The sequence below is a fragment of the Colius striatus genome, chromosome 3, assembly GCF_028858725.1.
Source record: "Colius striatus isolate bColStr4 chromosome 3, bColStr4.1.hap1, whole genome shotgun sequence".
Lineage (NCBI taxonomy): Eukaryota > Metazoa > Chordata > Aves > Coliiformes > Coliidae > Colius > Colius striatus.
This window is the reverse complement of record NC_084761.1, coordinates 14,512,644-14,537,187: the sequence shown is the minus strand read 5'-3', so window position 1 is coordinate 14,537,187 and position 24,544 is coordinate 14,512,644. Positions and strand designations below refer to the sequence as shown.

Below are 24,544 nucleotides of genomic sequence, written 5' to 3'. Positions count from 1 at the left end.
GGAGGAAAAAAACACAAACAGCAACAAAAACCAAAGGCATAAAAGCAAAGTTGTTGTTCCTGTATAGAGTCACTTCTGACTGCTCTTATTTTTGGATTGAGTGTGTCTGCATTTGAGCTCAGCAGTTCTTGATGGAAGAAACATAGGGGTTTGTTAAGCAAACATAAACATGCCCTAACTAAAAGGCAAATTCTTGTTGCCAATGAAATTCTCAGCTTGTTAAACGGTTTTCCAGCAGATGTGTAACTCAGGTTGTATGGAAATGAGTACACTGACACCTGGGAAAACAGTGCATCGTGCATCTGCAGTGCCCTCCTGGACCATGCACAGGAGCCCAGGACAGAGCTCCCCAAATGTTGCCAGACTCTGCCTGTTTGCTGCCGTCTTTTCTTGTTTCCCTTCCCTTTTGTCTTCCATTAAAATGGGACATCTGTGCTCCTCCACAGTCTGATATGAATGTCCATGTGCATCCCTGACAGAAGTGGGAGAAAACCTCTTTAATCCTTGGTGCAGGGGGAGGACACGGATGGCGGTGGCCTCTGGTGTTTCCGGAGTTTTAAGGAAGTTGCTGAACTTCCTCCTCACTGACTCCCCTCGCAGAAATGTGACAGATGGGTCTTTTTCCTTTTATGGCCAATAATGATGGTTTCCCTTTGCAATAAAATCCTGGGTCAGAAGTGGAAGCGAGAAGTCAGGCAGGGGGAAGAGACTGGTCTTACCAGCTCCGAATGGGTGGGGATGTGATTTGCAACATAGCAAATTCTAGACTAAAATAAACCAAGTTACAACATCTACCTGGAGGTGCTGGGTTTGTTTGCTTAAGGGGTGCCTTAAGTTTCCAGTCCTGTTGCTTAAGATAGCAATTAAGAATTGTGACTCTCCCTAATTTCACTGGGAGAAGTTTATCTGGTCCAAACCCAGGATGCTTTTCAGATAGTCTGATAGAGTCTAGATAGCTCTGATTGAATCTAGGTAAGCACAGAGGGACAACATCCACTTCTTCTTGACAATCACCTTCAATCTTTTACACCAAGAAGAAAGTCTTGGCCTCTCATGGATGTTGGAACAGTTTTCTTCCTGGAGCTATTTTCTACAGCAGTTAATGTGGTCTTTGTGCCTGACACTTGGCACTGGCTTTACTCATTAGCTGAGAACAGGTAATATCCCTCTGGGTGGTAATTGCCAGTGGTGCTTGTAAGCCAAAAGCCAGCTTCGTCAGACAGTAATGTCTCTTACAAATCATCCGTGGCTGAAAATGGTTCAATGAATTTGAACCTTAAAAGTATTTTTCTAATAAATGGAACCTCCTGTTTCTTGCTGCAAAGTGCTTCATATCCTGTCTCACGGTGTTAATGCAAATGGCTCGCTTGCCAAATGGGTACACTGCTCCTTTTTTTAAGTTGTACAGCTCATGTTTCTTCCCTGCAAAACCTGATGTCTGCTGCTTTACTTTTGGATCTTATTCAACACTTAGGCTATGAAATTAGGGCGGGGGGGGGAGATAGTAACTGGTTAGGAAAGTCTGTCATGATGTTCCCAGGACTGTCTGTTTGCTTCCAGGAGCTGCTGACCTAAACAAAATGGTTCATTTATGGGCTCCCCCCCTTTTTCCTTTGGCAGATAACTCAAAGACAGTTCTTACCCCGATCCAACTTGTTGTTATTTCCCTACTTGTCTTTTTGAACAAATCAGTGGTCATTTGAAGCAAGAGCAGCGGACACGGGCTCACTCAACCATCTCAATATGTTTCGGTTGCCTGTTTTATTCCAGCCACTCCTCCCTAGATCACCACTGCCAGTCACGGGTCTACAGTTGGGCTTTCTCCTCTGGAGAAAGACCTTTTGGAGATCTCCATTCCGTGATGGCTGTAGGAAGGGCAGCAGCTTTTGCTGACATGGAAAACCTCCTCCCCAGGGTTACTAACTGGTAAGAGCTAAATGCTTCCTCACGTGCTGGGGAAGCTCTTTGGAAATGGTTTTCAGTAGCATCCGCATATTCTTCCAACTCTGTTTTAATGATGGTGTGTTTATGATCACACTTTTTGTTTTCCTTCCTGTCGTTGTTTTTACAATAGAGGTCCCGGGAAAATGAGAACAGGATCTGTAAGCTGCTGTGGGGCTGGGGAAATGGATGAAACCAGCCCTGTTTCTAAATACTTCACTTGGGCTGCCTCAGTTGTTGATTTAATCTTTCAGTACCCTGCACTCTGCATTTTTCTGTGGTTCATACCCCTCAGAGGGTATCATACTTAATCCTTTTGGAGGAGCTGCCTGTACAGCATGATTTAATAATCCACCCTTTTGATAAGGTAACCCCCAAAGCACTAGTCTTGATCCTTACCTACAGTGAACCACACCAAAGCACTCCCTACTTGCAGTTCTCTTAAATTTTTCTTTCTGTATGGATATAGGAGGAGGGGGGAGGGGACCCCCATCACACAACAGGAGCAGCATTCTTCAGTAGCCCAGGGTGGTAGGGTGGCTTTCCTTCTCTTGAACCAGCCAGGATGCTCCCCTCAAAACTGAATTGACAACGACCGTACAGCGTGAAATATTTGGGTTTGTTTTGTTGCTGTGGTCAGGTGGTGGCAGAAATGACTGTTGCTACTTGGGAATGACTACAGGGTCTCAGATGGATCCCTGGGGATGAGGTGCCTTGTGCCTTTTTTAAAAGAGGACTTTTAAATTTTACAGAAAACAAGCTTGCAACACCTCTGGTTTGCAGACAAGTCATACCATGCAAATAGTTGGACCAAGGTGCTTAATTAAACTTGTGTGCTCTACTTGAAGCAGGAGGAGAAGAGGGGAACCGGTCTTTCTCATCAGTGCTTGTAAGCATAACAGAAAGGGAACTGCTTGCTTTGGGATTTCACAACACCAAGGGTTGCAGTGTGCTCTGCCCATCTTCGCTTCTGGTGTGATGGGCTGTCTTCTGTGCCACACTGGGGTCTCACAAAGGTTTTGAGGTTTGAGGAGGTGTTTTCAGTCTCATTTTCCCTGCCTCTTGCCCAGTCTCATGTGATTATGCAGAAGTGAGCTTGTCTTGATAGACTGCCATCATTCCTTTCAGAGCTGATGTGGGTGGGAAGATCCCCTTGGAATTGCTAACTCGGTTTAGCTTCAATGGCCACAGATCTGAGAGGCTTTTCCTCTTATTCCAAGGTGTTTTCAAGCCCCACATTTTTCTGTGGCTATTAATAAAGTGAACTGAAAAGGATTCCATGACTTAAAGGAAAATTAAACTACAGATTAAACATGTCTTCTAATTAGAAGACAAACGTCTCCCAGGTTACCTTTGTTTGGCAGGATATTGCAGCACCACTGTTATTAACCTGCCTGTCCTCCCTCGGGAGCTAAGGCAGCTGATCAGCTTTGGCCAAGATGAGGTTGATCTGGGGGTAAACAGGCATTCTGCACAATTGCCTCCAGTCACTCTCTTCCCTTGGCCATGCTCCCTACCAGGGCTGGTGGGTTTGTGGTGTGTGCTCTGGGCTTTCAAAGCGTCAAGGCTGGTGTGGTTCTGCCTGCAAAGTACCCTTATTCAGTCAGATGGTGCTGGCACAGTGACCTATGGGATGTGCTGGTGTACACCTGGCAAGGGCTGAGGTGGGTGTTTTCCCCTATTGCAAGGTGTGCTTTGGGTAAGAAATACTTGTAATCTCTGCAGCCTGTGCTTGGTGGCTTTGAATGTCAGTTGTCCCACTGCATCTCCTTCCCAGGGTCCATCTGCAACCCTAGGGGGACACGTTGCATCCACTAAAGCTGTGGGGCCAAACAGCCTTAGCAAAGCTGGCAAAACCACCCCCAAAGTGCTCTTTTGAGGCTTTATTGCCACATCTGCACCAAACAGAAACATAGGCCCAGCATAGGCTGAGCTAATGGGTGCCTTAGGTATGGGAGGGAATGGAGACGTCACCTGGGGTTCTGAAAGAGGAATTGGTGAGTTTGCCTGTGCATCTTTTTCCTTGCTTGGTTTTCAGTACTTTGCTTTATTTTAGTGCATATTCATTTGCTCAATATATTTTTATTTAATTATTGTTATTTTTAACAGGCATCTGAATAGCTTTTGTGGTGCAGGGTGATGTCTGCAGTGGAGCTTTGGGTGTAAACTCTTCCCTCACAATCCACTTCTCAGGGAGTTTGGCTTTTTCAAGTTCTTCTTGCCAGGAAGTCTCAGCAGGCTGCTGGTACAGGCCATCAGCTTTGGTTTTACCAGTAGCTAGTTGCAGTGTAGCAAATGAGCTGCAGATGACTCACTGTCACGCTGGTGAATTTGGAAGATGGAGGTTAGGAGCTCAGAGGGACCTTTTCAGTTTATCTGCTATAAATACTGTAGCTACAGGAGTGGCTGCTGTGGCTCTTAGGCCATGTGGCTTGGTTCAGAGGCTGCAAAGCTGTCCTTTTACTGTCTGCACAGAGCCCTTGTGGGGTGCAGCAGGTGATTCTATACCGTACAGATATTAAAACAATAAATCGTCTGAACTGAGATTTCAAGGAGGCTCTCATCACTTGGCTTTCATTTTTCTGTATCCTTTCTAATTCCCCAACGTTTCTTATTTATTTCTGTTTTACTATGGCTAGTTTAAAGCTAGGAGCACTTTACTTTGGGGTTTTGGAGTTTCATTTCCCTGGCAAAGCAAGCTATGCTTGCCCAATTTCTGAGAGTATATTTGTACTCAGACTAAAGCTTTCTATCAGCATAGCTGCTGTGCTCAACCCACTCACCTTTTCTCATCCCTTGAGTGTTAACATCTTCTGTAGGTAGAGAGTACAGCTAAAAAGGCTCCAAACTGGAAATGAAGTATGTTAATGTTGGGAAATTACCATCAAAATTGCTATATTGCAGAGAGTCATTAAAAGTTACTGTAAGTGTGTTACATAAACCTGAGTCTCCATGTTGATGGAGGAGAGGACTTCTAATGGAGTTATTGCTGTGTTCCTTTCATAATACAGTAAAATCTGGGAGACAGTAGGGGGAGAGAGAACCATGACCAAAAAAAAACCAGGGCAGGTTAGAAGGAGGCTTTCTCCAGTTCCTGCCACTCTGGGCAGGGATTTGTGTCTGGGCTGGGGTGATAGGGGATTTGTTTATCATGTGGTGGGTGGTGTAAGAGGGGAGTTTTAAAATTAACTTCAGTAATTGTTCCTCCTCTCAGTCTTACAATGAATCATTAGCAGGTATCTCTGCAAATAAGATATCTTGCTTTTGTTGCACCTTAACCTTATTGATGTTGTTGGGTGCAACCTTCCGGATTTATCTCTTAAAAATCATGTTACTTGTCTTGAAATCTAAATCTGATCCTCTCCTAAGGTCTCTATTGTTTCCACTAGTCCCACAGTTGCTGTTGTTTAGCCTTGCCAGATTTCATCAGTCAGAGATCCAGCTATTGGAAGCAGCATCCTTTTCTGTGTGAGGGTGTGTGTGGGATTAAATGATAAATCTTAGATCTGCTCTGCTGAATGGGATAAGGCAATCTGCGTATGGGGGAGAGGTAAGAGCGTCAGCTACTGACTGCTTTGAGCTCTTTAATTGTTTACATTAGCTGGGAAGGCATATAGTTACTATCTGCAATCAGTCCAACTGGTTGATGACTACAGCTGTTTCCAGGAGCCTCTAATGAATTCCTCTTATTTTTCCTGGGAAGGAGCAATATGACCTCAGGTAGGCTGATTTAGACAGCATCTTCAGTGTGAGGTGTCAGACTGTCTTTAAGCAGCCTTTATAGAGTGACCAAGGGGTGGTTTCCTCTCCCTACACTGCAGCCTGGATCAGGTTGGTAGGTGACCTTCTCTGGGTAGGTCACCCACCCTGGCCATATCCAAACTGCGCAGTGTGCTGAGCTGAAGAGATATGTGTGGTATCAGTCTGCTCAGGGCAGGGGACTAGCTTCTGAAAAATGTTCCTTTAGGGGGAAAAGCTCATCCTTATGAGAAACACTTGTTTCTCAGATTAGGGCAAGAGATCCCAGTGCCATCAATGTGTGATACAAATACTCCAGAGCTCATTTCCGCAGCTGACGTGCTGCCTGCAACTATTGATGTGTTCCTCACACCTCTGGAGCTCAAGAGAGAAATAGCTTTGAACAAAAATACTTCTTTCAAAACATCCCAAATGATGAAAAAAAACTTCAAAGTTCAAATTAAATTGTGACCCTTCTCAGTGAAAGAGCTGTTTCTCTTGCTCCTGTTACAGTATGTTACATGATCAGTGAGCAATTTATGTGAGCGTGGTTTCCACCTCTGACCAGCCATAGGGTAATATTGATGCTGAGCAATGTTTCTTGCATGAAGCTGCAGCTATTTTTTCTCTGTAGGTCTCTAACCACTGCACCCAAACCAGCAGTTTATCTAGCCTTTTAAAAGTCAAGCTGTGGGGAGGGGAAAAGCTTGCTTTGGTGTGGTATATGTGTTTCAGGAACTTCTGAACTACAGATACAAGAGAGTACTGACTTAGGCAAGCATGGGGTGGGAGTTACCACGTGTTTCTGGTTCTCTGATTCTAATGCAGATGACTTAAACCTTGGTGGAAACACGTTTCTGGAAGCTAAAAGGCATTGCAAAACAGGAGTCAGGGGTTGGGGTCATTGTTTTAGATAATGGGATTTAATATATGGCCATAAAAACTTTAACCAGCCCCCCCAGGTGTGTGTAAGATATAAATGCATGTTTTCCTTATCCAGCTTTTAACTCTCCATCACTTATTGGTCTCTACACCTTGGCATGTTCTTGTATCACTGAATCATTATGGTCAGAAAAGACCTTTAAGATCACCAAGTCCAGCCTCTCTCCTCACACTGCAAGCCCATCACTAAGCTAAACCATATCCCTCAGCACCTCATCTATGTGTCTTTTGAATATCTCTGGGGATGGTGACTCCACCTCCCTGGGCAGCCTGTGCCAGTGCTTAACAACCCTCTCAATTAACAATTTCTTCCTAATCTCCAATCTGAACCTCCCCTTTCCTCATGTCATAGAATCACAGAATGGTAGGGCTTGGAAGGGACCTCTAAAGATTATCTAGCCTTCTTGGTCACCTGGACACACTGCTGGCTCATATTCAGTAGGCTGTTGATGATTAGCACTCCCAGGTCTTTTTCTGCTGCAGAGCTTTCCAGCCATTCTGCCCCAAGCCTGCAGCATTCAGCAGCAGCATTACCTGGGGTTGTTGTGGCCCAAGTGCCGGACCTGTAAGAGGCTCGTGCCTTTGCTTTGTTTGTTCCTGCAGCCTCTATCCTCCCAGAGGAAATGATGGCTGTGTTGAGGAGACATCTGTTTTTCCTGTGTTTCTCCCTGCTGTCCCGCCTGCTGCCGTGTGGCTGCCGGCCGCTGAGCGGCAGCACTGCCTGGGGAACAGCCTTGCTGGGGACCCGGCACAGCTCCTGGGAGGAGGAGCAAACCCACCCAGCACCCATGTGGTCCCAGCCCCTTGCTCCGTGCCGCGTCGCCTATCCAAGGCACAGCATGTATTTCTCCACAGTGTGGATTTCATGCATTTGGGGTTGGTCCCTGCTGCCCATCTGTTACATGCGGCAATGCCAATGGCTCTGGGGCTGTTGCTACTGCAACAGTTCATACTGGAAGGAGTGTTTTCTGTACTGGGTACCTGTGTGTAGTTTGAGTCTCAGCTCCCTGTGCTGAGTGTTTGGGCATCTCAGCAAAATGTATTGTCTTGGGCTGGATTATAGCCTCTTTATCCCAGCTTAACGTATAGGAAATCCCAGAAACAGCCCCGAAGCAGTTTGCTCACAAGAGCTTATCCATGCTTAAAGGTTGTATTCATTTAGCTACTTCTGCATCCATTTTTAGTTAAGGTCAGTGCAGCTTTATGGACAGCAGAACCTTTGTGGGAAGGAGGACTGTGTGGTTCTTTCCCATTAACTCGTCTGGTTGGGAATTGCAGCCCTTTAATTAAACCAGTGCAGTATGGCCTGGCCTTGAAATGCTATTCTAAGCCTATTGCAGTCACATCTGCTTTTGGGTGAAGCTTGGCCCGTTTGAGGTTAGCCTGTACTATTGTGTGTCTAAATGCAGGAAGCAGCAGAGAATCGATCACTTGGGCTCTGTTCCAGCGACCATGGAAGGGATACACAGTGTGTTTTACCTCCCTCTCACTCCGAGCAGGGAGCACAGCAGCAGACATCCCGCTGTGTGCAGCTCACCCTTCCCAGGGGCTGCTGTGTGGCAGCAAAAGGATTTCATTAACAGCTGGAGAGCTCAGGCAAGCCCTGGGCACTGCCCAGAGCCAGGCTGAGAGCTGGAGGGTGGTGATGACAGCCTGGGCCATTGCCTGCTGGTGCTGAAATTGAACTTCCCCCACTTCCCTTTACACGAAGCCATTTACTGATCAAGCAAAATGCAAACTCCCACAGAAGAAGCGAGCACACAGGAATGCCGTGGGCAGCTGGGCCTTGCTCAGTCTGTGTCATCTGATGTTTTTGTCCACGTGGCATTTGTTTGGGTTGAAACTAGGAAAGCTGGTGCATCTGTATCATCAGCAGTGGGTACAACAGTCTGACTGTAGCTAAAAGGACATGGAGACTGGTGGGAGAAGCTGATTACTTGGGGGTTTTTTTTTCCCTCTCTTATATGTGGGCTGGACCTTGGAGAGTTAATTGACGGCAGAGTGGGAAAAGAAGTTTAGCTGTGCTTTAAAACTGTGTAGCATCCATCGCAAGTACCAGTAGGAGTGCTGAGGAAGGTGGTAGGTTTGCATGAAACACTCCTTTCTACCTACTTTAGGTTCTGGAACAATGATGCCCATGCTAAAAGCAAACCGTTTGCCCTTAGCCAGACTGGCCCTGAGCACAGAAAGCCGCGTATCCGCACTGCTGACCCTGGGAACAAAGGATTCTCCTGAACCCAAACATGTTTGTGTTAATCCTGGCTGCTTCCTGACGGCCAGCGAGAGGAAACGCAGCCACTACCTCCAACAGATGTACAGTGAGGAGATTACGGTGTGCGATTAAACACCCTCTCCATCACATCCTCCCCTCCGCCGTCCCAGCCCGGCGCATGAATGGACTGTCCCAGGCTGCTTGCCAAGCTCAGGCAGATGTAACAGGCAGCAGATACTTCATCTCTTGCATCCCTGCCTGGTTTGGAGCCGTTTGCTAATGCCAAGGCTTCTGCAAACGTGCCACCTCTTGCACCAAAACCATGAGCTGAGTTAGCTGTACCTGCCTGTGAGGAGACGTGGGCTGGGGAAAGGCAGGAGGAACAGATGGAAATGATGCATTTAGCTGAAAAGCTGTTAAAAACCAAACCGAAATTTGCTTTCCCACATCAGGTACCCCTAGGCCAGGGTTTGCTAATGCACAAGATGCCACAGAAGTTGGGTAGGGTTTTTATTTTGGTGGGCTGACTTGCTTTTTGGCTGCTATACCTAGAATAGCAGATTTCAGGGCTGGGAAGGGCTCAGTCCATCTTTATGCAGATTTAGGCACTGCCTAATATTACAGTAGCCAGTCTTAGTGCCAAGAGCAGCTCTGATGATAGAAAAAAAATCATCTCTCCTGCTGTGTTTAGGTTAGTTAATATGGTGATGGCAGAGTATGTTTCTTTATCAAACAAAAAGCTGTTTCTGAGAGAAAAGAACCTCCTGTGGAACTTGTAGCGATCGGAGTTGTTGTCACATGAGAGGTGCAAAACCTGAGTGGGTTGAATTGAGCAAGAGTAACCATTTTTAAGAAGTCACTTTTCTGTTCTGTGCCCTCAGTTATGGCACTGGAGCAGTGGCCTTTGTCTGAACCGTGGGCTTTCTCTCTGCTTTTGTGCAAAGGGGTCCAACACAGGTTCCTGTAACTGCCAACAATGTGCTATCGTCTTGGATAGAACAAGGGGAGAGGTGGCACTGAGTTCTGCTAGTGGCACAAGATTTACCTGTTTTAGCCTGCCTCTGTTCTGCTCAGTCAGAGGCAGCACCAGGTGACACTCAGAAGTTAGGAAGCAATTGGGACGTCTCCTCCACAGGGAGCATTGGAACAGGCAGGCAGAGCTGCTTGTGGGTTTGCAGTTCCCCGTGACCAACATGTCTTGGGAGGGATCCCAGAAATGTGCTCAGCTGTGATGGCACCCGCTGTGCAACAGTCACAGTAACACAGAGAACCAGATACTTCCTATCTCATGCCATCCCAATGGCTTGGGGAATCTATGCTGCCATGCCCCTTCTTTTTTTCCCTCCCTTGCACAGAAATTCCTTTTCCTGAGTGCAGGAGACAACTGTTTGGCAAATAACAGCGGCCTCAGCTCAAGGAAGAGCATTGTTTTTAAATAGTTGCAGTCTGCAAAGCAAGGACAACGGCAGTAGCAAAAGGCAAAGGGAATGACTTGGTACCAAGGTATAAGCTGCACCATCTGCTTCAGAAGGACATCGTTTCTAATTCAGCAGCGAAAGAGGCTCCTGGAGCTAAGTAATTGGGAATAGTTGGCTCCTGGCTGGAAAGTGTGCCAACCCTTCTGGCAAAAAGCTGTTCAGTCGTTCTTGCTGGCATGTGAAAGTGGCTCTGTGTAGCAGGGCTCCAAAGACTGGTTTTTAACCCTTGATATGTGTAAAAAATAATCTCAAACCCCAAAACCTACAGCACTCTTGATCTTGGATGGCATGTGGCCAGGTGTGGAGAATAAAAGGGGAAGGTGGATCCTCACTGAGGCATGTGAACGGCTCCAAGTGTGATCCTCCCGTGCAGATAACAGGCAGACACATGGGCTGCCAAAGAGCACACTCAAAATGGTGCCTGTTTTAACAGCTTTAGCAGGAAAACACAATGTATAATGAATGATTCATGAGGATCAACAGAACCAAGGCATTTACTGCCCCTTAAAACTAGTGCCTGCCTGCCAAACGGTGCATTTGCAAGGTGAGTGATCACAGAATCCTCCACTGAGCTTTTGGGACACAGTTCTGCGCTTGGCTCTCCTCTTACTACAGCCCTTACCCTGCAGTCTGCAAACATGTCCAGCTTACCAGCCAGGATGAGGAGCCTTTAGTTCTCTGGATGAAAGCACAAGCTGTTACACATCTCCCAGGGAGCACAAATACAAACAAGTCAATGGTTTGCACCCCCCTCCTAGTGCTAGAAGCTTTGGTCTTCATCCTGTTTGTCTGATTCGTGATCAAAAGAGCGTTGCTGCCTACGTGTGTCTTTAAGTAATTGCTTCTATCCTCTCATATAAACGTCCAAATTGTTCATTAAATTAAGAAGAAGGTGATGCAATCAAATAAGATGTCTCTGCAGTTGTTGTCTTTCACTAATAATGCGACCAGAGCTGGGCAAAGCTCTTCTGGGACCTTCTTTGGTGTAGAGGGGAAGAGGATGCTTCACAGCCCTATGGGTTTTCCTGCCAGGAGGAGAAAGTTGGATTTAAAAGCCTTGAGCCCCAGTCATCCTGAAGATGAAACACTTGGATTAGGAAACGTGTACTTTTTCCAAGTTTGATTAAAAAACATCTTTTTTAATCTTCCTCAAATTAAAGGAAAAATCTCTTGTTTGACCCAAAACAAAATTATGTTTTCTTTGGCCAGCCAAGCGAAAAAATCAGCTCTACCCTCAGTGTTAGTCCAAGTTCCCTTGCCAGTAGTGCCTCCATAGCTTTCCCCCTCCACACAGTTTACCAATCCCAGATTAGAGCCTCCTTGTTCCCAAGAGTTTACAAGAACAGGAACGTTCAGTCACTTGCTCTTAGTTCAGCTATTCTGGTTAAATTCATAAATATTTCTTCCTTTTCCACCTCTGGTTTAGGGACATTTGTCCACATCCTGCTTTCTTCAGCTGTTCACCCAAACCAGCAGTTTTAACCTTATTTTGTGAGGTTTTGCTAGCATAGTATGGATTTGCTTTTGTATGCATGGTGAAGCAGAGGTTTCTATGCAGCTGCAAGTTTTCCATCACCTGCTGAACTAGAAGACCTTTTTATATGAAGATGAAGGATTTTGGTCAGGAAATGGATGACCTTGTTGTCCTTTAGCAGTATGTTTTCATCTTTGTGGTCTCCTCTGAAGTGTAACCGGTAAACCTGATTATCTGTTCCTTGAGTTTTGGCTGAATTAAGATTTGTGGGCTGGTTATTTTGTACCTAAGTTCTTCTGTCTTGGGAAAAAAAACCTTGGCATCCATTATTTGGTGGCCATACCACCAGCACCATCCTCAGCTCAGAACCTGCAGCATGCTGAGGGAAGAAATGGGATTTTTTCCAATTCCTAGTGCTGTTGATGGTGTGATGGCTCCTCTTTAGCGCTTATTATCCTCTTCAGGAAACCTGTCGGAAGTGCCAGGGGCTGTGGAAGGAGCACATGAACCTCACCTGTGAGCAGCTGGCTGAGAAGGATGACATCAAATACAGGACATCCATGTAAGTAAATTCCACAACCAGGCAAATACAGGGAGTGGATGAACTCCTAAAGGCAATACACTCTGCTGTGAAGGGAGTGAGAAACCCCTTCATGCTTGTGACTGTAACAAAGGCCCTGGATGTTCTGCTGGGTGTCACTACCTCCTATCGGGGAGGACCTCAGAGCTGTCAGGTCAGAAGGCTCCCAGGATGGGATTTCTTTCTGTGAAAGATACTTGGCAGCAGATCTAGCTAGTAATTTGAGAACGTGGGAGAGTTGTCACCAGCCCAGCCTGTTCCTCTGGCTGACTGGGTGTCTTGCAGGCTGGCACCTGGTTCTTCTCTGAGGTGAGAACCCTCCATTAGCGTTGCTTCAGGGGGGAGGGTGGGCAGGGGGGGAGAGAAGAGAGGCGTTGCGCAGAGACAAAGAAGGTTACTGAGTCAGAGTAAAGTTGCATGTACCCTTTGAAAATCTGGAGCTGAGATGATGTGGGGTTTGTTCAGTTGCTGCTTTCTGGTTTCGTGGGAGGGGATGCATTTTCTTACAGAAGCTTGTTTCTGTGTCTAACCTATTTTAGGAGTTGTTACTGAATGGAGTCACGTTCTGAAATACATGGGTGTAAATCCTACTTTCCCAAAATCATTTGGAGTTGAATCTCTCTTGTTGTTACAGTCCCTGACAAAATCATCTGCCTTTAGGCAATAAGGAGGAGTTCATCCTTGGAGTTGCTTGTCTGATGCAGTCAAACAGGACTTGCCCACATTGCCCAATCCTTTCCTCTCTGACTTAGAGACTGTCTGGCATGAGTAGAAGCTGGAAATCTCCACAGGCAGAATGACTGTTACTTGCCCATCCCGTAGTCCCTAAGTCAGAACCAAGTCTTTACAGATTTGATAGGACCTTTTCCTCTGCCACTCCTTTCCCTGTAGAAAAGAGTGTGAGAGGGAGGAAGAATGAATTGTCGTGTCCCTAATAAGGAAAAAACCATCAGTTTCAAACCCTTCAGCAGAAGGTTGCTGTGGGTAGATGAGTAACTGCCTGATACAATAAAAGCTTCCTTTTGAAGCCCTGTGTAAGGAAAGGGAAGCACAGCTGGAGTTCAGGCCAAACTTCCTGCCTCACTCAAAGTTTCCAAAAAAAAATCTGCATCAGCAGCATCCTGTTGAGCAGCAGAGGGAAGAGCAGCTGCAGCTCAGAGGGAAGCCAGTCTCAAGCTGGGGGGGTTTTGGTGCCTATTCTTAGCATATCTCCAAATGCCTGGGTGCAGGTTATGCCAGGTGTAACTGCGTGGGAGCCCTGGGTAGCTGCAAGGCAGCTGAAGTTCCCACCTCGCCATTCCCTGCTCCTCTACTTGTGCTGACAGAGCAGCTCCTCGGGCCATGCTGTAGCCTGGTTTGCTGCTGTGATCCTGCAATATACCTCCCTGTCATCTCCCAAACAGATGTTGACTTTGCAGGTCCAACTAAAGTAGTTGGGTGGAGATGCCTGGCTAAGGAAGATCATTCCCCACTGTCAGGTCAGTGCAGCCAGAGGACTGTGCTTCCCTCAACAAAAACACAGCCTCTTTACTCCTCTGTCATCAGATTTCACTACTAGGTTGTGAATTAAGTTGTAACATGATCTCCAGCGGTCAGAAAATTGGCCCCTAGGATGACAACTTAAGAATATAAGTCTTTTAATTAAATGACTGAGGCTTTTTTCCATTTCTGTGCCAAAATAGTATTGTCATGAGCTGAGGCTCTGCGCTGGAGCACGTGTCACTGCCAGGGTGTCTCCTGGGGACAGGGACTGTGCTTCGTCCTGGATTCCCATTTGTGCTCCCTCAGAGTAAAACCCACGTCTTGAACCTAAAGCAATAACCTCTAGGAAGAAAAATGTATGTAGGGAATCTTAAGAGAAGGGGGGAAGCCCAGTGTCTGTGGGGAAAGAAGTGGTTCTTCTTCAGTTACTGATTGAAATTTAACGAAAACCGAGCAAGTCTGGAGCGGAGCTGCCCACGGCTGGAAAAAACATAGGTGGTCGTGGCAACTTTGTAGCTGGAGCAACAGGCTAGCATAAAGCTAGCTACCAGATGACAGCCAAGGGTTTGCTTTTCCTGAACTCTTTATCTCCTGGGCTGTATTTCTCCGCAGCCAAGTCAAGCATCCACGTGCCCTTTGGCCCTTTGACTTAGGGCTTAAATTCCTCCCAAGCCAGAGCCCAGCGCTGCGGCGTTTTGGCTCACATGGAAACCAGGATTGGGACTGCAGCATGCAGCCAGTGATTGACTTTCTTTCACTTAATTTGTTCTTGAATTGTTGTGGGTTGGCTCCAAGTGGAGCTGAGCCCAGACCTCCTTGGAACAGCGGTGGACCATGGGGATGGCGTCGGAGGAAAGAGGAGGGGGAGAGGTGCACTGTGGGGAGGGGGGATCACCGGGATGGTGTAACACGAATTTTACTGCAAGCTGGTGGGTGTTGACACCCCATCTCTAATTTTTATTCCCCTCCCTCTCGTGTTGCAGAGAAGAGAAAATGACAGCTGCCCGAATTAGAAAATGTCACAAGTGTGGGACAGGCCTCATTAAGTCGGAGGGCTGCAACCGCATGTCCTGCCGCTGTGGCGCTCAGATGTGCTACCTCTGTCGGGCTGCCATCAACGGCTACGACCACTTCTGCCAGCACCCCCGCTCGCCCGGGGCTCCCTGCCAGGACTGTGCCAAGTGCTCTCTCTGGACAGACCCCACAGTAAGTAAAGAAGGACTTTTGTGAATGATCCTGACGCTGGTTTCGGTCGCTGGCGGGTGCCCCCGTGTTGACATACGTACCTTCCACCAGAGGAAAAGGGCTGCGTTTAGACAGCACGGCTTTTTTCCTTTCTCAAGGCAGCTAAAAAGCACACTGCAAGTCTACATCAGCACAGAGTCACATCTGACCACAACTTGGAAGGAACTGGTGTTGCCTTAGGGAAAAGCAGCTCCCGTTAGACGAGGGCTTTGGCTGGAAGTGCTCTGGGTGTTGTTCTAGGGAGCGGGGCCTGTGGAAGGCGCTGCTGGGGAGCATGTGCTGGCAGCAGGCACGCAGCCAGCGCTGGGATTATTGGGACTCATTCCTGCTTTTGCAGCTGAGATGCTATTTGATACAGCTCTGCCTCTGGAGGCAGGGGGAGTTGTGTCTTTGGTGCCCACCTTCTGTCTCTAAGTCCCTTAGAGCTGCTGAGAAAACTGCCTGCAAGCCAAGAGACCCGAGTTACAGTCGGGTCTGTTCTCACGGCTGTTGTCAACAGCTGCAAAGGGAGAACTGAAGCATGGGCTGAGCTGTAAGGAAAGCTGTAGTAACTTAATACAGCTTGTAGCTTTGACCAGCATGGGAAAACTTAGTGCAGCATCTGGGTAAATAGAGGTTTTCAATGCCAGAAATGCACAGGGAGTGTAGGTAGGAGCAGGAGTTGAATTTCCTGATTTCAGCAAAGCGGCAGAGCACACGTGAATGCAGATCTGCCTTCCCAGCACTTGTCTGAGCTTTGTTTGTCCTGACACCTCTTTGTCTCAGGCTGCTGCAGCTTGCCAGACAGCTGCCAACCCCTCTTTCTGCAAGGGATGCTCACAGTCCTGAACTTGAGTGCAACCAAGGAAAAGCTTCTCTAAGTCTCTCCCTCCTGCTTTCAGGCTCTTGTGGATCTCCCAGCAGGGTCCCAGTGGGAGTGCCCATCCTCTGCTTGCCTGCCTTTGTTCCCTGGGTTAGCCTATCAATGCAAGGTGTCAAACTAAACGCAGACACCTCCTTCTGGGCACCCCTGTAGCATTTCCAACACCTGGATATTCCCTCCCTGGATTCCTGTCCCACTTCTCACCGTTTTCTACCAGGATTCAATTCAGGGTTTAACAGTGCTGGCGTCCTTTGTTCTCTTCAGGCTGCTGATTGTGCTGGGTGATGGCATTTGTTCAGAGCCAGAGAAAACATGAGGGCTCTCAAAAAGCTCATACTGTACTTTAAAATAAATAAATAAATAAATGCCCAGCACAAAGAGGACACTGTCACTGGGCCCTTTCCAGCTCTCTAATTAACCAATGTTGTGGCAAAGGAAAATTTCCCACCGTCAGCAGAGAGTTGGCACTGCCTGCTCCTCTGCTTTTGGCTGACGGGGCACTGGTGGGCTGAGAAGGTGACGTTGGGTGACCGTCCTCGCTGCACTGCAGAGAGTAATGTGGAGCTCAGCTGTTGGCTTCTGAGGCTGAAGTGGTGGATACCTGTGTGCCTTGTCCCCCTTGGTAAGGGGCATAGTGACACTAACTCAGTCCAACCTGGGGCATGTCCACTCTCATATGCTACATGTAAAGAGTTAACGTGGTAGGTGTAGAGAGTGAACAAATTTAAGTCTTGACATGGGTATATAAAAGGGCAAAAGGCTGTTGCATCACGAGTTATCTTGTCTTTTGCCAGGGACAACCACATCTCAACTCTGCTGACTGTTGCAGTGGCTGCTTGTTGTGTCTTAACTCCTCAGTTTCCTCCTTTGGCTTAATGTATTCTGTTCTGTGGAAGTCAGTAGGCAGCTGATGCTGTGCATGTAGGAAGAGACTGTCTGTTGTCTATCTGTGTTTGCAGCCATGCTTTGTGTGTGTGTGCAAGTACAGGGAAGACAAGACCTGGGTCATCTTGTGACCTGTGAAATTTGCAGCCCATGGCTTAGGGCTATCCCTGGGTTAGGCTCTGCTGCAAAATAGGGAGGGCATACATGTGGCTGCAAAGCCTTTTGTTTCCAGAGAGTGAAAGGATGTTTTTGTTCTGATTTCTGATGTACTCATGTACAGCCTTAACTTAGAACCATCTTCAGAGCAGACCAGTGGCACGCTCACAGTACCACAGTCTTGTCTGTTTCCGTTTCACAGGCGTAGACTTCAGCTTTCTGTCAGACCTGGATGATTTCATACCTTTGTGAAGGATCTGGTTTGGGTGTAACTGCCCATTATTTACAGCAAAATTCTTCAGAATAGGGAACATTTGTTCTTTTCCAAATGTTTTCTGAGTCCAAAAAGATTCTTGCAAAAGTATAAGGAACCCATTCATTAGCTTGGGTTAAAAACAAATCAAAGACAGCCCTCTAGGAGCTGCAGCATCTGTTAGTCTTTGTCTCAAATGATCTTGAGAGACTAAAGCAGAGGCTTCAAAATTTCCCATAATAAAAGGTTACTTGAAATCTTGTCCTTATGCTGTAATCAGACTGGAGTCTGAAAGCATCGCTGCAACATTTGCTGGCGCAGAAACGAGCTGCAGCCCGGCTGTGGTCAGCAGCTCCCAGGGCAGCAGGCAGGAATTGTTTCATCCTTGCATTTCTTCTAGAGCTAACCCGTGCCCTGCACCCCTGTAGCACAGGAACACGTGCCAAGAGCTCTTCTTAGTAAGCTCCTTGGCCAAAAGTCCTCGTGTGCCCGTGCTGCAGCCCGCGCTTGCTTTGACTGAGCTCGCCGAGGCTGCTGCCATATTGCCAGAGACAAAGCCTGGGACAGAGCAGTGGGAATCAGCTCTGCCAACAGCAGGCTCTGGGACTCGGGGCTGGCTTTTCCCTGGTTTCTAAATGTCTGTGTCAAACCTGTGTGCATTAATTCAACCGATTTGCACAAGTCCTGTGATGCAGTTTGAGTAACAGGGTCTGGTTTGGCAAACCGGGTTCTGCTCTCCTCTGTCTCGTTTTAAATGCAACACTCATCTTTGGACTAGCAATAACATTGCATAGCAGCTTTTTTGGAGGGGGTTAAAGTATAAGATGTTTCTGGTAAACTCTTAAAACACTCCCAAAGGCCCATCATTAAAGTTCAAAGCAGAAGACTAATCATTATAAGGTGTTTGCAATTATCCCTCCTTCTGGCGCTCTACAAAGATGTGGAGCAAAAGACTGTGTGAAACTTCAAATGCATTCAGGCAATGCATGAAGCACACAGCACTGCCTGGAGGGCTTGGAGCGGGGAAGCACCCCTAAATTGAGGGTGTGGGTGGTGTGTTTTTTGACGTGCTATAAAATGCCTTAATCATAAGCATCCAGTTAAGCAGAGGTATTCTCAGAAAGCCATCAATATGGAGGGCCCGTTGCTAAAATCACTGTGTGTGTCTGAACCGCCGGTGTGTGCTCGGCCCCCGGCCCGGCCCCCCTTTTCCTGCAGCTCTGCGGATGCCCCGCTCCAGTTACAACACAGCCTGCTTTTATCCCCTGCTTCCTGCTGCATGGAGGAACACGCCAGAGACAGCCCCATGCCTGTTCTTGCTCAGGCTCTCCGCAGCTGATCTGGGAATGATTTGAAACAAAACCCTTTAGTCCTTTTGGAAGCCTCCGTTGTGAAAAATCATTTCAAGTATATTAGTAACGGCTGCGGCCACACGGACGTGGAAAAAGCAGAGCTGTAAAAAAGCCAGAAAGGGGGAGGCAGCGGTGGTGTAGGCACTTTCTAAAGACAGGGGAGGGGTGGCTCAGCCCAGAAATAGTTACCAGGTCTCTTGTTTTCCCTCTCTCAGGAGGCAGGCAGTCGCTTTTCTGTGACACTTAGTAATTAAAGATAACGAGAAGCGCAGTAGATAAAAACAGAGCTTTCAAAAGCTCCACGGATGGCACTTTTGTTCTAGGCAGAGGAGGTTTTATTTGGGGGGAGATTGTCTCCGTGTGACTGGTGGAGCTTTTATCTCCTTTGCTGCTGTATTTTCTGGTTCCAGGGGGCTGTTTGTTCCTCCCTGGGCGCGCAGGGCCCTGTGTGGCTGCTGAGCGGGGTTTCTCTGTGCCAGCATTGTTGAAACGGGCCTCCCTGCTATGAAAAGGTGCCTCTCTTAGCAACCCAGCCCAGCTCTGTAGTTAATCCATCCACAGACCGAGCCTTCCTTTCTGCTGTGATTGGCTCCATGCTCCCGCATTCCCTGCATTCAATGGCAGAGGGCTGAAAGGAAAAGCCTCCTCCTTGGGAGATCCTGCCGCAGGTGGGGGAGCGCAAGGGCAGGCTCAGACCCCACAGGGAATGGTTCCTGCAGAGAGCATCTTGCTCTGAGGTTTGGGGCAAAGCTCCAAAGTCCTTTTTTTGCCACTTAAAAATGCAGCTGCTGCTAATAACGGGGTTTGCTTTCTGCAGAGTCTGCAGATAAGAAGGGTGACTACATCAACTACATCCTTTGCATTTTTCTCTTGGCCACCTCCCTTCTCCCGTGGTGCACTGGAGCACAGGGCTCTAGCATTGCCCTGCATTTTCTTGCTCAGGAGGAGGGCCAAGTTACATCCTTGCTCAAAAGTCAGTTGGGCTGGCTGGTGCTGAGACACTCCCCCAGGGTTTAGGGGGTTGCTTTTTGCTGTTTTTCTTTCTTTCTTGCCATAGGCAAGGCAGCTGACAGGAAGATGACTGTTAACTTGACAAGACAGATCCCTTCAATCCACACAGCCTGTGAGCAGGCTGTTAAAACTATAATCTAATCCTTTATTAAGGGACTTGAACCCGCTCAGGGAAATGGACACGAGAGGCTTTTGAAATCGTACTGCGGCCTGCACCCCATGTGACATGAAATGGTTCCTTACCACAGCAGCCAGCCATAAGTGCACTAGTGAAAACTGAATTGTTGCTGTACTCCCAGATGAATTTGTCCTCTCTCTCCAGTTACTGTGGAATGAAAAAAAAACCTCAGACTTTGTTTTCTCAAAGAATTAACAGTGTTTTGCCAAAATCCCTGGTTTACGTGGTGAATGTTTGCAGGGCTGAGACTTGGTTTCTAATTTGACCTGTGCCAATGCCGTGTGTGATAGCCAGAATCTGTAGCATCAGCTTTGTTTGCTTCATGAGTACCCTGAAATCATCTTGCTGTGCACATGTCATCAGTTGTTCCAGATGGGATGTGGACCTTTCCTAAATGCTGCAGGTTTTGAACTGTGCTGTGTATTCATCACTTGCCGAATTTAATGTCAGCTCCTTAAATGGGAAGGTGCACGGTGTGCAGTGTATTTTTGTTCTTTCTCTGTTATTAATGGACACCAATTTTTCAGAGGTACTGATGCAAAATAAATTCTAAGGCAAAACTCAGTATGTGAGGTTAAGTATAAATACTTCTGACCTTCCGATGTGAGAACACACTTTTATCAGCAGAGAAGCAGCAAAACTGATAACTTTTGTTCTTGGAGCTGTGTTTTGTTGTGCCTCTGCTGTGATTTGCAGTCAAAGAACTAGTTAGGAACTCGTCATCCCGACCCTTGTCAGTTCTCCTGCATCCAGGGTGTGCTGCAAGGTGTGACCCCCACTTCAAGCTCAAGATAGGATGGGGTTGAGTGGAGATCTCTGGCCTGCACGTTTGAGATGATGTGTTTTACGTTGTCCTTACAAGATAGACGTCCTTTTGGAGCTCTGGCAGATGGGATTTGCTGTTCCACATTTCCCTATTGCTCTGGGAGCTGCAGTAATTGAAGCCAGCATCACCTTGGGTGTGTGTGCAGCTGGCTGGCCAGCCCTGGGGGCAGATGGCTTTGTCCATCTCTCATTAGTGGGGAGGTCAGCTGCAGTTTAAATGTGGGGAGGGTTGAGTAGCCCTCGCTGCAGGAGGATCTGGTAAAGCTGTGTTGTTGATGTGTTCGAGTCCCCAAACTCCTGCAGGACTGACTGGTGTCAGCAGCGGGGTTTGTGGGAGCTGCTGACACTGGTCAGCATTGTTTCACAGGGATAACCCCAGACTTAGACTGAAAGTAAGAGCTTTTTTTTTTTTAAGTTAGAAGTGACTTCTGCATATTTCCAGGCTTTCAAGGTGAGGTTTGTGCCTTTGTGTGAGGGAAGGAGATATGGTGATATTGTTGAGTTGAGCTTGAAATATGTAGTCTTAGAACTAAGGAAAACCCTCAGGAGCATCTTTTCCAGTAAGGGGCAATAATGTGGGAGGGGTGGCAATCTTCATCCTCAACAGCATTGCAAAAAATATCTGGGAAGGAACAACCCCCTGCACCAGTACAGGCTGGAAATTGAACTGCTGAAGAGCAGCTCTGCAGCGAGAGACCTGGGAGTCCTGATTGATAATAAACTAAATATGAGCCGGCAATGTGCCCTCGTGGCCAAGAAGGCCAATGGCATCCTGGGATGCATCAAGAAGAGTGTGGCCAGCAGGTCAAGGGAGGTTCTTCTCCCCCTCTACTCTGCCCTGGTGAGGCCTCATCTGGAGTCCTGTGTCCAGCTCTGGGCTCCTCAGCTCAAGAGGGACAGGGAGAATGGAGAGAGTCCAGCGCAGGGCCACCAAGATGCTCAGGGAACTGGAACATCTTTCATATGAGGAAAGGCTGCGGGAACTGGGGCTGTTTAGTCTGGAGAAGAGGAGACTGAGGGGTGATCTTATTAACATTTATAAATATCTAAAGGGTGGGTGTCAGGAAGTTGGGACATCCCTTTTTTCTATAGTAGCCAGCAACAGGACAAGGGGTAATGGGATGAAGCTGGAACACAAAAAGTTCCACTTAAACATAAGAAAAAAAACTCTTTCAGTGTTCAGGTGAGGGAGCCCTGGCACAGGCTGCCCAGAGGGGTTGTGGAGTCTCCTTCCTTGGAGGTCTTCAAGACCCGCCTGGACACGTTCCTGTGTGACCTGATCTAGGTTAACCTGCTTCTGCAGGGGGGTTGGACGTGATGATCTGTAAAGGACCCTTCCAGCCCTACTGTTCTATGATTCTGAAAAGAAAAAGAATCAAGTCTGGAAGCTTTGGGGCCACGCTCTGAGAGTGCTGCTCGGGCAGCAGAGGGGCAGAGGACCTCTGGTTGCTTGTTGCAGAGCATGCCCAGGTTGTTTTCCAGCCAGAGAACTTTGCAATCTGATACTCAGGGAGGAGGGCAATTACAAGTTCTGTGTAGGCTCAGAAGAGCCATTTTTCAGTTTTTATGGAGACGGATAGACTGTAATTAACAGTCCATGGAAGCAGCCTGCTTGGAAGACAAAAAAAAAGGAAGGAGGCCTAGAAAGTCTTATTTTTAACCATTGACTTACAGAATAATAGAAGGGAGGAAAGTATGGAGTTTGGCTTTCTGTAGATTAAGATAACTTCAGTCTCCCAGGGAAACCTTATCTAGTGGCAGGAGGAGGGGGGATGCCTCAGCAAACTTCCCAGGCACTGCTGCTAGACACGTGCAGGACCGTGAGATTGGAACTGGGAAACTGGCTGCACTTAATTTCAACACATGAAGCATGTTTTGACTTTAGTCCCAGAGCACTCTTCAAAATAGAGGATATTTTCCACATTAAGAGTGTTTGGGAAGAAATTTATGGGGTTTGGCAGCACTGAAATTAGGATGAACAAACCGAAGTGGAGCCTTTGTGAGGTGCTCGGGGCTTCAAGGGGGGTTTTCCTCCCACTCCTCCCTCAGCACTGCCAGATGAGCTGCTGAAGCAAACCGAGTGCTCCTCCAGAGGCAGCTGGGCCCAGAGTGCCTGGTGCAGGTGATGTGCCATCCGACAGCTCCCGGTCTTGGCCTTCTTCCCTAATAACTGCCATGCAGAGTACAAACTCTGTCCCAGAGGCTTAGCTGTTCTCATTTGTTTTCTGAAAGTGCCAGGTAGTGTTTCATCCCAGCAGACACGAAGCAGCAGCAGATGCAACCCTGCAGAGACCAGGAGGACCTGTGTGGCCATCAGTGCACAGATGGCCAGGAGAAGCATCTGCTGCCTGGCACTGAAAGGGAACTCTTTCTTTACTTGTTGGTGTCACGTTTGTCACCCTGGTTGTTGTCACATGCCGCGGTGCAGGAAAGAAACTGCTTTTTGACAGGCGTTCTTGGGAGTGGGCAGCTGATGCTGAAGTGTAAAGTGTCTTACACACTTGTGGTCTGTGTAAAGCCTGAGACCCTGTGGGCTGTTGGTGCCCGTGGCCATCCCTCCAGGCAAGTCTTTCCCAGCTCAGGTTTCACTGTCATCTTCCAGAACTTTGTTAATCATGTTCCAGCCTGTCCAGGTCCCTCTGAAGGGCTTTCCTGCCCTCAAGCAGCTCTACACTCCCACCCAGCTTTGTGTCATCTGCAAATTACTCAGGGTGCAGTAATTTGCATCACTGATAAAGGTGTTAAACAGAACAGGGCCCAACACTGAGCCTTGAGGAACACCACTGGTGACCATCCACCAGTGGTTAATAAAAGGTGCTGGAAGTGCCATCTCTTTAGATACCTGTAGCCACCTGAGGCTTCGCCGTATTATTTAGTCTCACTGCTGCTCCTTTGGGTGGCAAAAGCTGAAGATGATAAGAGGCAGAAGGACATTTTCCATTTCTGGCTCGTTCTTGTTAAGCAGCAGGTCTGAATATTCTTGCTATAACCTCTAGATAGACATTAAAGAAACACGTTGCGATTTATGCCCTCCTCAGAGTGACAGATAAGATCTAAATGGCCTCATCACAGCACCGTTTAGCTACTAGAGCCAGGATTTAAGTTGTGTTAACTCCGGTTTGTTGGGCCAAAAACTCTAGAAGTGCTAGCATAATGTAAATATTTAATAGACTGTTGCCATTTAGAAGATTAAGAACTCTTTGGAGGGGCAGAGCTGAGTTGCAGCTCTCTGGTTTCCATCAAGGCAATGAATTTTAGCACTGATCTCCCCGGAAAGCTGATCTGAGCCTCTCAGACGTACGCAGTGGAGTAGGCTTGGCTTTGTGCAGGTCACTTGTGCTGCAGTCTTGCTTTTGACTCAACCCAGGTGCACCTCAAATGAGGACAGTCCAGCTGAATTTACCTTTTCATTCCCACACAAACATGTGCTGAAATGCAAAGCAGCACTGAGAGAACAGAAGGTTGCAGCAGCAGGAATTAGCCCACTGACACTTGATACTCATGTGATTTCTAGGAAGATGATGAGAAGATAATCCAGGAGATTCAGAAAGAGGCTGAAGAGGAGCAAAGGAAGAAAAATGGGGGTAAGTCCCAGTCTGTACCTGTGCTTTGAGATCAGGCCAAGGCTGGTGGGAGAGCAGGGGGTCCCCAGCTACTCACAGGTCTCTGGATCTTCACTGAATTCTTCCCACAGCCTGGCTGGTTGCAGGCTGCTCTATGTGCTTCTCCAAAGCTTCCTCCAGAGAGGAATGCAAGCCCTCACCCTGCCCTTCCTGGGAAGCAGCCTGGCTTTGGTGTGCTGTTTGCCTGCAGGCGCTGTGGAGAGGCACGTGGCCACTGTCCAGCTCCTGCTCTGCTGCACTGAGCTCTCGCCTCTGTGATGGGCGGCACAGGGACATGTGAGGGCCTGCCCACATCCCTGCAAAAGGA

At 47.7% G+C, this 24,544-nt stretch overlaps 1 protein-coding gene across 4 annotated transcripts in view; it reads left to right on the top strand.

Moving 5' to 3' along the window:
* Nucleotides 1–24,544, top strand: part of RNF216 (ring finger protein 216) — an 82,020-nt gene that overhangs the window by 54,127 nt on the left and 3,349 nt on the right. For all 4 annotated transcript variants that reach the window (XM_061993787.1, XM_061993789.1, XM_061993788.1 and 1 more), the window contains 3 exons: nt 12,250–12,347; nt 14,831–15,053; nt 24,129–24,198. In XM_061993787.1, coding sequence (XP_061849771.1) covers nt 12,250–12,347; nt 14,831–15,053; nt 24,129–24,198 — 391 coding nt within the window. The remainder of the gene's footprint in view (nt 1–12,249; nt 12,348–14,830; nt 15,054–24,128; nt 24,199–24,544) is intronic.